Source organism: Natator depressus, chromosome 8, assembly GCF_965152275.1.
Source record: "Natator depressus isolate rNatDep1 chromosome 8, rNatDep2.hap1, whole genome shotgun sequence".
In the NCBI taxonomy this organism is placed as follows: domain Eukaryota; kingdom Metazoa; phylum Chordata; order Testudines; family Cheloniidae; genus Natator; species Natator depressus.
In genome coordinates, this window is record NC_134241.1 from 103,558,031 (window position 1) to 103,574,018 (window position 15,988).

Sequence of the window (15,988 nt, forward strand, 5' to 3'; positions counted from 1 at the left end):
GGAAACGGCTCCCTGCCGCTCCCCGGGCGGGGCGGGGCGGGGCGGGGCGGGGGCAGGGTCTGAGGGTTTCCGCCCCCCCGCCCCCAGCGCGGCGGTGACGCGCGGGGCGGGGCAGCGGCAGGAGGGGCCGGGCCGGGCCGAGCCGGGACCATGGGCGAGCCCGCGGAGACCCCGCACCAGCTGCTGGGCCGGGTCCGCTGCCTGGCCGAGTGCGTGGGCTGCTTCGCCCGCGCCCGGCCCCTGCCCGCCGCGCTCTGCTTCGTGCCCCGCCGGGTGCGCTACAAGCTGTGCCGGGACCCCGCCGCCGCCGGCTCGGGCCGCTCCCTGCTCAGCGTCAGCGAGAGCCCGGCCCGCGGCCGCGCCGGCAGGAAGCTCGCCAGGCTCGCCGTGGAGCTGCGCAAGGGCACGTGCGTGCGGGCCACCGGCGAGGAGTACTGCAACAGCCAGGGGCTGTGGGTGAAGCTGTGCCAGGTACCGGGGGGGGCCGGCCGGCAGATGGGAGAGACAGGCGGACAGACAGACACAGAGGGGAGATGGAAGGACACAGTAAGAGACAGGCGGACAAACAGGCCGGCAGATGGGAGAGACAGGCGGGCACAGAGGGACACTGGGAGAGACAGGTGGACAGACACGCAGATGGACACTGGGAGAGACGGACAGACAGACACAGAGATGGGAGCGACAGGCGGACAGACAGACACAGAGGGGAGATGGAAGGACACAGTAAGAGACAGGCGGACAAACAGGCCGGCAGATGGGAGAGACAGGCGGGCACAGAGGGACACTGGGAGAGACAGGTGGACAGACACGCAGATGGACACTGGGAGAGACGGACAGACAGACACAGAGATGGGAGCGACAGGCGGACAAACAGACAGAGGGGAGATGGAAAGACACAGTAAGAGACAGGGCGGGCAGGCAGGCAGATGGGAGAGACAGGCGGACACAGATGGACATAGGGAGAGACAGGCGGACAGACACGCAGGCAGATGGGAGAGACAGGCGGACACAGATGGACATAGGGAGAGACAGGCGGACAGACACGCAGGCAGATGGGAGCGACAGGCGGACACAGAGGGACATAGGGAGAGACAGACAGACACGCAGATGGACACTGGGAGAGACGGACAGACAGACACAGAGATGGGAGCGACAGGCGGACAAACAGACAGAGGGGAGATGGAAAGACACAGTAAGAGACAGGCGGACACGCAGGCAGATGGGAGAGACAGGCGGACACAGATGGACATAGGGAGAGACAGGCGGACAGACACGCAGGCAGATGGGAGCGACAGGCGGGACACGGGAGATGGAAGGACACAGTAAGAGACAGGCAGACAAACAGGCAAGCAGATGGGAGAGACAGGCGGACACAGATGGACGTAGGGAGAGACAGGTGGACACAGATGCACATGGGGACAGGCAGACAAACAGGCAGGCAGATGGGAGAGACAGGCGGACACAGATGGACGTAGGGAGAGACAGGTGGACACAGATGCACAGACACACAGATGGACACTGGGAGAGACGGACAGACAGACACAGAGATGGGAGCGACAGGTGGACAGACAGACACAGAGGGGAGATGGAAGGACACAGTAAGAGACAGGCAGGCAGATGGGAGAGACAGGTGGACACAGATGGACAGGGGGAGAGACGACGGACACAGGGACTCCCACTGGTCCATGCGGTATCCATTCTGTGCGTTTACACTGCCCGGCCCCGTGGTGTCTAAGCCACTGCCAGCCCCCCAGGCGTGGCGCTTTCGGGGTGGGCTCTGGGTCTGGCCGAGGCTGTGCCCCGGGCTCTGAATCTCTGCGGTTACAACGCGTAGGGACTGGACGCTGGTGCCTGGCTCCTGCCCGGGTGGTTTGGCGGCAGGCTGGGCGCAGGGGGCCGAGGCCTCAGGCCGTCGGTTGTAAGGAGTGGGGGAGGGGGGTGGCGCTGTCCAGCGTTTCCATTGTGGGGCGGGCAGAGGGCAGATGACAAAGCTGGAGTGTGTGCCCCACAGGCCGGGGGCGTTTGGATTTGGGCCTCCTTATTGTTTTCGCCCTGCTGTGGGATTTTAATCAGACAGCCACTTCCTGGTTTGATGGGTGGGGTCAAAGCCACCTAGCTTCAGTGCTAATTACAAGGTTAAAGGTCGGGGAACGCAGCCCTGAGACCGCCCCTCCCATGGGCAGCAACTGCCTCAGAGCTGGGCCCAGAGCCAGACCGGCTGCGGGTGACGGGGTGATCGATCCCCTGGATCCAGATTTCCTGGCCGTGCCTAGGGGGCACCCCTAAGCTTGGAACCCCTATCCCAGGCCTGTCTGCCAGCCGCCCCCAGCCGGGGTGGGTTTGGCCCTTGGTAACTGACCTGCCGCGCCAGCTGCGTTTAAAGCGTCTGAGCTAGGCGTGGCCGGGCTTTCCCTCACTCACCGAGCCGAGCCGTTCTCCCACCGGCCTGCACGCCCGAGGCAGGGAGCTGGCCGGGGTGGTTTTCAGTACCCCTGTGCGGTGACGGCCGTGCGCTGCTTTACGGCTCCAAACGGTCCTTTCGCCTTAACCCTGGCGTAGCGGGCACTGAGCCCGAGGGCGCGTGGCACGAGCTAGTTCTTCCAGAATAACCCCCAGTGTAACGCCCGCGGGACACGGCTCCTCCTTGCACCGGTGTTTTTGCCTAGATGGTGCTTTCCTGCCATCCGGCCCCCCTTCGCTACAACACCCCGTCTTTGCTAGGAGTTGACACCCGTCACAGCCCTCTGTTGACTGCCTTGACACAGCAACGGGCCTGAGGGGGACGTCTGCCAATCATCCAGCACCTAGATACCCTTTGTCCAGCCAACTTTCACACTGTGTCCTGTGTGCACAGACCGCGTCCCCTGGTGCCCGCGTCCCCTGGTGCCCGCGTCCCCTGGTGCCCGCGTCCCCTGGTGCCCACGTCCCCTGGTGCCCGCATCCTCTGCCAAGCTAGAGCAGATGAGACCGCTGGGCCCGGGGGTGTGACGGCTGCTCACCATCCCTTGGGAGGGAGAGTATTAGTGAGTGTGTTTGTCCTAAAGGCTTTGGTGATTTCCAGGCCCAGGAGAGAGTCTCGGGGCTCCTGGCATGGAGTTGAGCCACAGTTATAGTTTCCATTATATCCTGATTTCGCCACATTCTTTAAAAACAATGCACCAGTCTTGGGGTTCGCAGGTAGCTTTGGGGCTGAAGGGGAGCGTTTGTGCGGGAGTTGAAGGGAACCAGACCAGGGGTTTGGGCCTTAGGACGTACAGCTCTCAGACATGGTTCCACCAGGCGTCTGGCTTTTTATTTTTCTTTCCTGGCTAGCAAAAAAGCCCGAAGGGGCCTGGCTTGCTGGGGTTCTCAGTAGCCCCGCAGCCCGGGGACAGCCCCTGTGTGCATCCAGTGTCCCCCTGCAAGGGGCAGAGGAGAAGATCACAGGGCAACTGTCTCTCCGCTGAGGAGGGCCCCCCCAACCACCCTCTGAGCCTGATCACGCTCATCAGGTGGCTGGCAGGTGGGGTGGGGGCATTGGTGGGTATCCCCAGGCTCAGGGGTTGTGGTGGAGGGGAGTCCCCGAACCTTCTAAGGCCTGTGATGGAGGAGGATGGGGGAGGACTCCTGGAAGCCTGTGAGCAGCAGGGGGCGTGGGGCCGGGGGGGGGGGTATTTGTTTCACTGGGGGCAGAATTGAGGGAATCTGTGGGGTGGGGGCATGGTTTGCCAGCCACGTGGCGGTGCTAAGTGTCTCTGTGGGAGAAGGGCTCGGCTAGCCGAGGGCTCTTGGTTCTAGCCCGATGGCAGCTAGAAGCTGAAGCCGGACGAATTCCAACCAGGAAAGGGCTCGTTTTACCGGGCGGGTGAACGGACCAGTGGGGCGACAGACCAAGAGGTGCTGTGGATTCGCCATCACGGTCGGGAACAGGCTGGCTCTGGCTGCCCCAGAAGGGATGGGCCGGGTGTGGGGAGCAGGAAGCGGTGATGCAGGCAGGGAGACGAGGTGATCGCACGTCCCTGTTGGCCTGCAGATCTCTGACTTGGTGGCCGGCCTGTCGTGGTGGGCACCGGAGCTGAGAAACCGACCACCGGCTCCCCCAGGGCCGCGGGCGCTGTGTGAAGCCAGGGCGATGGGCTCCTTGACGGGCCGCGCTTTGCATTGCAGGAGCAGCTGGAGGAGTACAAGGGCAGCTGTGAGCTGGAGGAAGGCTGGATCCTGGTGTGCAAACATGCCGAGGGAGGGGACCGGCTGGTCCCGGTCGAGTCCACCGACAGAATCCAGAGGCAGCAGCAGCTGTTTGGGGTCGATTATAAACCCGTGATCAGGTCTGGGGACGAGCCTCTGGGGGCGTCGGGCTTGGTCCGGGCACCGCCAGCTTGTTGTGTCTCCGTGTGGCTGCTTGAGGAGGCTGGGTGGCGTCCGGGGCTGGGCAATTCCCGGGCTGCGTTGGGCGTCATCCTCTAGCGCCCGACTCACAGGGGAGATAAAGGGCTTGTTGTTGCCAGAGGCCAGAGCTGTGTGCGGGGAAACTCAGGGACCAGGGTTCTGATCCCGGCTCCCCAGGGCCATGTGTGTCCAACATAGTGACCACCTGCCCCCTGAGCCTGCCACTCCCCCGGCTGGGAGCCCTGTGCGTGAGCAGCGCTGCCAGTGGCAGGAATCTCCTTCGCCGGCCTTGCAAGGCCCGGCCGGCCGGCCCGCCACCTTGTTCCTCTCTGGGGCCACAGACATTGGAACAGGCCCCACGGCAGGCTTCTCCTGAGCTCCGGGGTGACTTTGCTGCCCCGGGCCTGGCGTGGGCTGTCCCCTGCCCAGAGGTGCTAACAGAGCTCGCCGAGCCCCTCCCAGAGCTCTGGTCTCTTGTGCCCCGGACCTGGGCCCAGCTCTGACCTGCTGACGCAGCCGCAGGAGAAATAACGCTGGCTTTAAAAAATCACTTTCCACGGGGGGCAGCAGTGGGTTTAAACAGAGGCTGATCTTTGCTCTTGGTGGGGAGGGGAGCCGGCTACCTTCTCCCAGCCCCTCCCAGCCCCCCGCCCGGCCCCCCCGTGAGGCAGATGGGGACAGGCGCACAGAGATTTGTGCACAGAGGGTCTGTGGCAGAGCAGGGATTGGCCCCTTCCCTGCCCCAGGCTAGTGCCCCAATAACAGGTCCGTCTTTCCTCCCAGGCCTTCCCTTTACCCCTCCGTCCTTTGCCTCGTTTCAGGTGGGAGCAGGTGGTGGATCTGACATACTCCCTGCGGCTCGGCGCGAAACCCAAAACCATGGAGCCGGACGAGGCGGCGGTGCAGAAGCTCCGGTAACAAAACGTCCCGGGGCGGGTTCTGCTGAATTACCGCCTTGCCCGGGCCGTCCAGCCGGCACACTCCTGTCCTGGCTGGGTGGGCCTGGGATCAGGGTCTGTGCTGGGCGGGGTCCCTCAGACTGAGTGTGCGGCAGAGCTGGGGGAGGGGGCTGTTCTCTACAGCGCCCCCGGCTGGCAGGTGCAGGGACAGCGGGCGTGGGCTCTGTGGCGTGTCCCATCCAGCTCGCTGGGCTGTTAACCCCGCGTGTGCCGGCAGGTTCGTGCCCCCGACGTGGAGTTACGAGTGCGACGAGGACCTGGTGCATTTCTTGTACGATCACTTGGGGAAGGAGGATGAGAACCTGGGCAGCGTCAAGCAGTATGTGGAGAGCATCGACGTCTCCTCCTACACGGTACGGGGTGGGGCCGCTTTCAGCTGCGCAGGGACTCGGGGGGCGCTTGGCCGGTGGTCCCGTCTCTCCGGGGCTGCCAGCCGGGTGGAAAACCTGCGCGGGAGAGGAGCGTCAGGTGACCCCTCCAGAGAGGTGAGGATCTGGCTCTAAAGGGAGCTCCCGGCCCTCCTGGAGCGGGGACGGGGGCAGCTGAGTCCCCGAGTGGGGGTGGGGAAGCGTTAGGGCCTCCTCCAGCTGTGGGGGGCCCAGATGGGACCCCAAGTCTGAAGGAGGACTCTGCTGTGGGCTTGGCTGCTGACCCGGTCTGAGAGTTTGGCATTAGCCCCCCGCTGCGCTCTGGGGCACGGTGCCTGCTCCTGCCCAGTCCCCTGGTCAACCCCCATCCCAGCATTGGACCCCCTCGCCCCTGTGCTGCTCAATGAGTGCGTGTGCGGAGCAGGATGTGGGCTGCCTCCGTCTGACCCCTCCTTCACCCCCCCCCCTTCCAGGAAGACTTCAACGTGTCGTGTCTGACGGACGGCAACGCGGACACCTACTGGGAGAGCGACGGCTCCCAGGGCCAGCACTGGGTGCGGCTCACCATGAAGAAAGGCACCATCGTCAAGTGAGAGCCGGCACTCCCCTCCCCGCCATGGGGGAGCTTGCGGGGGGGACATGTCAGCCCTGGGGGCCCGGTTCATGGGGTGGCCAGGGTCAGGCATGACCCTCGTGATCAGCATTGCCCAGGTGGGAGCCAACGGGCCCATCCCTGCACCCCTCCACTCTCACTAGGGCGGGAGCTGGTCGGCAGGGAGGTCCCACGGCCGCCCCAGGCTGCGTCCCACAGGGCTTCGAGGGGACCCCTGGTCTGTGTGAGTCCTGGGCACCCCGGCTCTGCCCTTGTCATGGGGATCACGGGGAGCTGCTGGGCTGGGGGGCTCTGTGCCGGGGAGCCCAACTGCTGCTCTGTCCCCTCCCCTCCAGGAAGCTGTTGCTCACGGTGGACACAACGGATGAGAACTTCATGCCCAAGAGGATCGCGGTGTATGGCGGGGAGGGCGACAGTCTCAAGAAGCTGAGCGACGTGGGCATCGATGAGTGAGTGGGGCAGGGAGACGGGGCTGGGCTAGTGGTCTGAGCACAGGCCTGGGGCCCCGGAGTTTTATTGACAGAGGCTCCGGCTGGTGCCTGGAGAAAGGAGCTCGCCTCTTTGTGCCTCAGTTTCCCCCTCTGCTCTGTGTCTGTGGTGTGTATTAATGCCCGAGTGGCATTGAGATGCGTGGCACAGACCCTGGCGAGGGCTCTGCTGTCTCCCCATGCACCGGTTACAGGAGTGGATTAGAAATCGGCGGGTGGCTAAGGAAATCCCCAGCCCGATAGCCGTGTCCTGCTTTGAGGCTCTCCTGGCCAGCTGCAGGCCTGAACGCTAGGGGTCACAGCACCCTCCGTCTTAGCCTGGCCGCCCAGCCCAGCAACCGGTGACTCCAGCCCGAGGGGTTAGAAGTGGGGGGTGGGGGCTGGTCATGTTGCAAATAACAAGTCACCCACCCCTGCCCCCCCACATGAGACCGAGCTACCGTTCCCCACAGAGGGTCTGCACAAGAGCCCTGGGTTCCAACGAGCCGGGATTGTTTAGGGGGCAGCCCCCCTCCCCTCGGCCCGTAGCAGAGCAGTCCCGGTTAGCGGCTGTGGTGCATGGAGGGGGTGTTCTCTGGCAGGACCGGGGGACGGCCTGTAGCGGGGCAAACTGCAAACTGCAGTAACGCTGAGCCCCGAGCCGCAGCCTGAGCATCAGCTCAGCGATCTGGCTACTCCCCCTGCGAGGGACCAGCCGAGGGCTCCAGCCTGGGGAAATCAGCCATTGCCAGGAGATCTCTAAGGCTGGGCTAGCTGCTGCCCCCTACCCGCCTTCCCTCCAGGGCCCGGCGTGGCTGCCCGTCAGCACCCATGTGTGGACTCCCCACCCATCCCTGAGAGTTCGGACGGTAGCGCTGTGCTCTCCAGATGATCTCCGGGCACTTTACAGACGCAGTGGTGCTAACGTCTTGGCCCCATGGAACCGAGGCACAGGGAGGCTGAGTGACGTGACCAGGGTTGCATGGTCAGTCGGTTGCAGGGCTGGGAGACAAACCCCCAGGTTCTAGCTCCCCTCACCTCTTCTCACTAGGCAGCTCCTCCTCCCTGGCCCGGGGTGAATGGATGCTGGCTGGGGGGGACAGGCGGCTCTGAATCCCACTCTGCACTGTCGTTCCAGGAGCTACATCGGGGATGTGTGTGTGCTTGAAGACATGACGACGCACCTGCCCATCATTGAGATCCGCATTGTGGAGTGCAGAGGTGGGTGGGGATAAAAGCCTGCACGATGGGCAGGCTGCACTTCCGAGGAGCCTCCCCCTCCGAGATCGGCCCCCTCCCCCATTGAGAACACCGCCCTCTCCTGTCGGGCGCTTGGGGTGTGGTCTCCTGAGGATGCTCGGTCTCCAGGTCTCCTTGGCCTTGTCCCTAAGGGAGCTGGCTGTGCTGGTGGCTAGTGAGGTGGCCACCTGGATGCTGGGAAGTGGGCTGAGATCCCCAGGCCATGGACCACCTCAGGGGGGCTCTGGCACCTGCAGGTTGAAGAGCCCCACGCCACCAGCCCCACTCCCACTGCCTGATGCCCCTGGAAGCCCGAGCCCTGGGGCCGCTGAGGTGCCTGTTCATAGGGACGAGCCCGCATCTCGACAGCCCTAGAATTTGGCGGCTCGGTCCTGTCTAAACCTGGTTCTAAACCTGCCCCATGGTGGGTGCAGTCTCCTGGGTCCCTTTGATGGGGAAATAGCCTCCCAGGGGATGGGGAGTGGGTGCCCCTGGGGTCTGTCCATCTCTGGTGGCTGCGGCTCCATCCCCCCCCACGCCGGGCATTACCGAGCCGCGCTGGCTGCTGCCCCGGCGCTCCTGGACCCACCGGATCAGCCCTGCTCTTTCTCAGCAGATGACGGGATCGACGTCCGCCTCCGAGGGATCAAGATCAAGTCGTCCCGGCAGCGGGAGCTGGGGCTCAGTGCGGACATGTTCCAGCAGGCCAGCTTGGTGCGCTACCCCCGCCTGGAAGGGACCGACCCCGACCTGCTGTACCGGCGGGCCGTGGTCATTCAGAGGTACTGCCCAGGGACACCAGCAGGGGGCGCTGAGCGGGACGCACCTGCAGGGCTCGCTTCCTTCGCCAGTGAGAACGCCGCCCCGACCCTGGGGGCAGAACGCAGGGTGACGCGTTGATCTGCCCTAGCGATGCTCACAGCAGGCCGGGACAGGGATCCCGTATCCAGGCGGATTTGGGGAGGCAGAGTGGGGTCTGGCCCGGACACCAGGGTTCGCTCCCCATCTCCTTCTGTGAGATTTCACCGCTTCCTTTCTCATCACACGTGGGCAGGGCCCGAATCGGATGCTCTCCATCCAAGAGATGCTGCTTCCAGCGTCACAGCACCGCCTAGTGCCACGCTGGGGCACTGGGGTCAGCCTGCCTGCGGGGGGCGAGAGCGCCCCCTACTGAGCCCTCTCCCACTCTGCCTGCAGCACAGCGCCCCCTAGTACCAGCCACAGCGGGGTGTCCGGGTCAGCCCAGCAACCAGGGGAACAGACCCCGGAGCGCTGCCGACCCCCCTTGGTGCAGTGTCCTGGGGCGTTGTGCCAGGAGCAGCCCCTGGCTTTGCGGTGCCCTGGCTGGGGCCGATTCGCGTGGGCCAGGCCTTGCCCTGTGTCTCGAGCGGCCCCCGTTGCTCTCCTAGGTTTATCAAGCTCCTGGACAGCGTCCTGCACCACCTCGTCCCGGCCTGGGACCACACGGTCGGCACCTTCAGCTGGCTCAAGGTGAGCGACAGCCGGGGCTCCCCTTCTCCCTGCCCTCTGGGGGGCTGACGCACCCCCTCTCCCGAGGACTGCAAGCTGCCCTGGGGGGAGTGCCCCTGGGGCCCGAGAGAGGGAGCTGCAACCTGGGCGTCCCCTTGAAAGCGGAGGGGGAGGAGAGGTGGGAATGTCGGGGCGCTGCGGGGAGCCCAGGCCCGGTGCGGGAGTAGGAGCGTGCAGGGGAGCTGGCAGTGCCGCGGGGGGCTGGGGTGCGTTCAGGGGGGACTTCGGTAAAAAAAAGAGAGAAAATTGCGGGGGGGGAGTTGTGTGAGCACAGAGAACGCGTGTGAGACACGCTGCGACTCCGGGGGGTGGAGCAGACAGATGGGACGGGGGGCACCCGCAGGTCTCTAACGCAGGCCCCGCCTTGCCCGGGCCAGCACATCAAGCAGTTCCTGCTGCTGTCCAAGCGGCGCGCGGCGCTGCTCGCCCAGTGTCTCAAGGACTCGGAGACCAGCAAGCCCAACGTCATGCCGCGGCTGTTCATCAACCGGCGCCTGGCCATGGAGCACCGCGACAACCCCGCCCTGGACCCCAGCTGCAAGAACGCCGTCTTCACCCAGGTACCGCGCCCGGGGCCGGGAGAGTCGTGGGGCTGGCCCTGCCCGCCCAGCCCAGCTCAGGGTCCGGAGAGGGCGGGGATACTGGGAGAGGGTGCCCGGTGCAGGGGCAGCATGGCGGGGGGGGGGCATGAAGCCAAGGGCGGGGGGGGGAAGACAGAAAAGAGAGGAGTGGGAGGAGCCATGGGAGTAGGAGGGGCTAACGGCACATGGGGTACGGAGTGGGGCTTGGCCTTGGTGTGCTAAGGGCAGGCAGCTCAGGGAGGCAGAGAGACGCTGCTGTCTGTCTGTCCCTCTGGCATGCGTCTGTCCAGGCTGGGGCGAGTGGGATCTGACCGTCTGGCTGCGGTTCCCTTTGCTGCGTCTCTGTCGCCTTTCACGCCGATGGCTGCTCAGCTCCCTGCGGGGGGCACAACACGCCCCTCGGAGCCTCCTGCCTCCGCCTCGGCCTGCCCCGCTGCTGGGGATGATGGAAGGAAAGAGGGACCCAGTGGGTAGGGCGCTAGCCTGGGACATGGGAGATCTGGGGTCGGTTCCCTGCTCTGCCACTGACTCCCTGCGTGACCACGGGCAAGTCACTTAGCCTCCCCATGTGTCCGTTCCCATCTGCCCCGGGGAATAGCAGCGCTGCCCTGCCTCCCAGGGACCGGTGCCGGGGCCCTGTAGCTTCCTGCGGGAGCTCCACGGCTGGCCGGCGGCCAAGTCTCATTCGTGTCTGCCTGCTCTAGGTGCACGAGGGCCTTAAACCTTCCGACAAGTACGAGAAGCCCCTGGACTACAGGTATGGGGGGCCCTGCCGGCTGGGGGGAGGGAATGTGAGCCCCATTCCTGCGGGAAGGGCCAGTGTCCCAAAGCCACTGGGCCACGTCTCAGCAGAGATGCCAAGGAGCCAGCGGCCCCCCAGGGCTGAGCTCCTGCCCCCCGAGGGGTCCCTCCCTGCCCTGGCCCTGGGTTGCCCGGTTGGCCCCTCTCGTGGGCTCCGAATGTCCGGGAGCGACCTGCTTTCTGAGCTGTCACCTTGGCTCCCCGCAGGTGGCCGCTGCGCTATGACCAGTGGTGGGAGTGTAAGTTCATCGCCGAGGGCATCATCGATCAAGGTACGTCCCCAGAGCCAGGCCCCTCCCCGCCAGGCGCTCCGGGGTGGGGCAGCTGGGACGGGCAACGCGGTCCAGTTACCCTGCAGCTTTCGGCCCCGGCCTGGCTGCAACTCAGCCGTGCTCTCATCGGGACCAGGGCACCTGCCCTGTGTGCAGTGGCGGGGAGGTGGGGTTACAAGCTGTCCCCACTCAGTGCTTCCCCCTTGGCCCTCCCCCAGGATCAGGATGGGGCAGGACAAGGGGCCGGGGTTGGGGGTCGCTTCTCGTAGGGCGCTTTAAAGGCAGTGGGCCCAGCCGCTGGGGCGATCGGCAAGAGACTTCCGGTCAGTATCAAGCCGGGGGGGAAGCGCAGTCGGCTGTCAGCCTGCGGCCGGGGCTCATGGTGATAAGGGGGGGACGGTGTCTCCGTGTTGCAGGAGGCGGGTTCCGGGACAGCTTGGCAGACATGTCTGAGGAGCTCTGTCCCAGCTCGGCAGAGAGCCCCGTGCCGCTGCCTTTCTTCGTCCGCACGTCCAACCAGGTACCAAGGGGCTGGGGGCCGGAGCCGGGATGGTCCTGCCCTGCTCCGCTGCGTGGGCTGGACCTGCCCCGTGCTGGCCACGGGAGTCCCCCTAGTCCTGTCACTGGGCGGGAGGGCGGCTTTGCTCCCTGGCTTGGGGGAGCAGGAGCCCGTGTCCATCGGGCAGGCCCTGGCGGTTGCGAGACGTGCCCTCGCTTTTGGGCGTGTGGCTGGCACGCTCGTCCGTCACTAGACATATTGCTAGGGGCCTTAACGTAGTGTTACGGGGTACATTCCCCACCGGCCGGGGCACTGTGCCTTGCTCCGTCGTGGGCTGCCCATCTGGGCCCCCAGACTGCCCTTCCCACTCGCTGCCTGGGACATGGGCGCCACTGCCTGGCTTCCCAGCCTATGCGGGAGTCACCAGGGTCCATGGAGTCTGGGGCTGGGGGGTGTCACACAGCAGGGAGGGGCAGCATGGACAGTGATGGGATCTCGGAGGAGCCCCCTCTGCAGCCAGCGGGGAGCACTGGGGAGCGCGTCCTGCCCCCAGTGGCTGAGCTGTGCCCCCGCCCCTGGGTCAGGGCACTAGGCCGTCCCCAGCTCCTGGCGCCGGGGGTCTGGCGGGGAGCCCTGAGCACATCTCTGTTGCAGGGTAACGGCACCGGGGAGGCCCGGGACATGTACGTCCCCAACCCATCCTGCAAGGAGTTTGCCAAGTACGAGTGGATCGGTCAGATCATGGGCGCGGCTCTGAGGGGCAAGGAGTTCCTGGTGAGTCCCATGAGGAGGGGCCCTTGCTGCAGGCCTGGCCTTTCCCCTCCTTGGCGTGGTGCTCGGGACCTGGGCTCCCCCTAATGGGCCCCAGCCCTGCTCCCCCAAACACCTGCCCCTTGGCCTGAGCCGAGCAGAGCCAGGGGTCCCCAGCACCCTAGAGGGGCCCTGGCAAATCCCTGATCACCCCCGTGCAGTCTGCGTCCCCTGCACACCTAGGGCCAGGGGACCCTGTTAGAGACAGCTGGGAGCTTGGGAGAACGGAGGCATTTCAGTGATAATTCGTCAGTAAATAGAAACCGAGGCAGCATTCGCAGGCTCCTCCCCTGCTCAGCTGTGCGGCTGTGCCCTGGCGGTCGTGGGGCCTACTGGTCAGAGCCTGGGAGCAGCAGCCCCGTACCCTCGGTAGCGCCATGTGTCCCTCCTTCCAAGAGGGGCCCTAAATCTCTCTCCCTGGGCAAGTGTCATTGGGGGCTGGACTAGCTGGGAGGTGTCGAAGATGGTTGACCAGCGCTGCTGCCCCTTCTGGGGCCCTGGGGTGCAGCTGGTGAGGTGCCCCTGCCCCTGCGATCCCAGCCACGTGTCTCCTCCCACTGCAGGTCCTGGCTCTGCCTGGCTTCGTGTGGAAACAGCTGACCGGGGAGGAGGTCAGCTGGAGCAAGGACTTCCCCGCCGTGGACTCTGTGCTGGTGAGCAGAAGTGGGGGGGCTGCCAGTTGGCCGGGCATGCCAGGACAGCACCCCCTCCCCATTGGCTGGCTTGGGCCGGGTGCAAGCGGGACTCGGTGACTGGGGGCCGGTTGTGTTTGGCCGCCCTATGTTGGGGCGAAAGAAACAGGAGCTCAGAGCCGCCCCCAGGGTCTGTAGTGCAGCTCCAGCCCCCTCATCTCAATACACAGATGCAGCCCATGGACACTGCCAGTCCCAGCATGCAATGCTCCGGCTTGGGCCAAGGGCTGGTGCAGCCCATGGAGATGAACAGTCCCAGCATGCCGAGCTCTCCCGTGCCGTGGGCAGTTGGGCCCTGCTTTGGCCCCCGTGACATAGCCCCAATGCTCTCCGGGGCAAGGTGGGGCTGGGGGCTTGCCCGGGCGGTCCATGGTGTCCCTCTCCAGCGAGTGCTCTCGCCCGGCCGCCCAGGTGAAGCTCCTGGAGGTGATGGAGGTGATGGACAAGGAGACCTTTGAGTTCAAGTTCGGGCAGGAGCTGACCTACACCACGGTGCTCAGCGACCAGCGCGTGGTGGAGTTGATTCCCAACGGCGGCAGCACCGTGGTGCGCTACGAGGACCGCAAGGAATTCATCCGCCTGGTGCAGAAGGCCCGGCTGGAGGAGAGCAAGGAGCAGGTAAGGCCGGCTGGAGTCGCAGTGGGACCCGGCCCCAAGAGCACATTCCTTCCTGTCCCCCAGCCCCTGGAGGTGACTTGTGCCCTGAAGCATGGGGGTTCTGTCTGTCAATGTGTAGCCCAGCGAGCATCGCGGGCTGGTCTCGCTGGCTGTGCTAAGGGCCAGCCCTTTGTGGAGTCCTGCCGAGTGCCTGGCCCTCCTGTGTCTGCGACAGGCGAGACTCTCAGGGCTCCGTTCCCCTCTAACGCCGCGGCCGGAGCGCTCACTGCACCGTCTCGTCGGTGGGCCCAGTGCTACGTGCCCCGGCCCTAACCCCGTCCGGGGACGTCCCCCGGTTGTTCTGCTTCCCCTGCAGATCACTGCCATGCAGGCCGGGCTGCTCAAGGTGGTGCCCCAGGCCGTCCTCGACCTGTTCACCTGGCAGGAGCTGGAGAAGAAGGTGTGCGGGGACCCCGAGGTGACGGTGGATGCCCTGAAGAAGCTCAGTAAGTGCAGGGGCTGCTGGGAAATCGTCTGCGGGACCCAGTTGCTGGCTGTGGCCTGGCACCTGCCGCGTGCCCTGGTGCCCTGGCCCGGTTTGTAAATGCACAGCCCCGTGCACCCCGGATCTGCATGCTCACGGTGTGGGGGAGCGGAGGGGGTTTCTCGCCCCCGGGGGCAGTTGCAATGTCCCGGCGGGGAGCAGCCCTGACCTGGCAGGAGCTGACTGCTGTGTGTCTAACCAGTTCTGTCTGTGCCTCCCCCCACAGCTCGGTTTGAGGATTTCGAGCCGTCGGACACCAGGGTCCAGTACTTCTGGGAGGCGCTCGGCAACTTCACCAACGGTGAGCGGCCGGCGCGGCCCAGCCCTTCCTCCCCCGTGGCGCTGACTCCTGCCGGCTTCCAGAGGTTCCGGGTCTCACCGTCTGTACGATTCACTCGGCCTTCCCAAAGCAGGGCCCTCAGTCTGTCACCCTGGCCTGACCCCTCATGACGGGGTCCCTTCTCTCAGCCGTCAGCAGCAATTCCCAGCTCCCCATCGGAGCCAGGGGACTCCCTGCCTGCCGGGGGCACAAGGCTGAGTCCCCAGACCAGCCGAGCACGGGGCTCAAGTACCTTGGCTAGCCTGGTGGGCTCCCTCCCAACCCGGGAGTGGCTGACTTCTGTTCTCTCCCCATAGAGGATCGCAGCCGCTTCCTGAGGTTTGTCACTGGCCGGAGCCGCCTCCCGGCTCGGATCTACATCTACCCGGACAAGCTGGGGTGAGTGTCCCGCCCTGGGATGCCAGTGCCCCCTGTCGGGGTGCTGGCGTCACTGTGCCAGGGGCTCTCTCCCTGGGTCGGGTCTGACCTGCTTGGCCTCTCTCCCCCAGCTCTGAGACGACGGACGCGCTGCCCGAATCCTCCACCTGCTCCAGCTCCCTCTACCTCCCCAGCTACGCCACGTGAGTTGCACCACGAACGGCCCCTTTGGCCAGCCGCCCCCGCGTCTCAGAGCCCTGGTCCTGGGGCTGGGGGAGGTGCCTTGTCAGCTGGTCTCGGGGCTGACGCGTGAGCCCGGGCGTCACGCAAGCTGGGTTCCATTCCCGGCTTGCCACTTGCTGGTGGGGGCACCGCCCCCTCCATGCCTCAGTTTCCCCATGCGTCCAGTGAGGCTGATGAGCCGTAAGCCGTGGCTTGGTCAGTGCCTGGCTGGCCCCGGCGTCCCGCAGGGCAGTGACAGCGGCTCTTCTTTTTCAGCGCCAAGGTGTATGAGGAGAAGCTGCGCTACGCGGCCTACAACTGCGTGGCCATTGACACGGACGTGAGCCCGTGGGAGGAGTGATGCCGCCGTGGGGCCGAGCTGTCCTCTTCCCCCCCCCCCCCCCCCGTCACGATGGTTCCACTGGACTGGCCCCCTTCCCTCGCCCCCCCGAAATGTGTGTATTCAATAAACACCCAGGTCTAGGCTTGGCTCCCCGGGGTGCAGGCCAGAACCAGCATGGGTCTCCGGGTCCTTGGCTTTCAAAGCGGCAGAGACCGAACCAAGCTGGAGCCCGACCGAGAGCAAGAACGGAGCCTGGCCTGGCTAGCAGCGGCTAGCTGGGAGCCCCGGAGATGTGCGCTAGCTTAGACTGCGTGTCGCCTTTCGCTCGCAAGCACTCGCAGGACCAGTCGCTCTACCCGCCCCTGCAATGCAGCCACCTCTGGGGT

At 65.6% G+C, this 15,988-nt stretch overlaps 1 protein-coding gene across 2 annotated transcripts; it reads left to right on the top strand.

The window, feature by feature from the left end:
• The first annotated feature begins 150 nt into the window (after positions 1–150).
• Positions 151–15,665, top strand: HECTD3 (HECT domain E3 ubiquitin protein ligase 3). 2 transcript variants are annotated; one of them, XM_074961874.1, is made up of 21 exons: positions 151–471; positions 4,147–4,307; positions 5,190–5,282; positions 5,545–5,680; positions 6,169–6,284; positions 6,644–6,757; positions 7,914–7,996; positions 8,628–8,796; positions 9,424–9,505; positions 9,922–10,104; positions 10,830–10,882; positions 11,134–11,198; positions 11,615–11,718; positions 12,352–12,471; positions 13,071–13,160; positions 13,611–13,817; positions 14,173–14,302; positions 14,567–14,641; positions 14,977–15,058; positions 15,169–15,240; positions 15,536–15,665. In XM_074961874.1, exons 1-21 carry the CDS (start codon positions 151–153, stop codon positions 15,618–15,620), a joined length of 2,541 nt encoding a protein of 846 aa, XP_074817975.1. In that variant the 3' UTR covers positions 15,621–15,665. The 2 variants fall into 2 exon arrangements, with proteins under 2 accessions (XP_074817975.1, XP_074817976.1); XM_074961875.1 differs by having other exon boundaries at positions 8,631–8,796.
• The last annotated feature ends 323 nt before the right edge of the window (positions 15,666–15,988 follow it).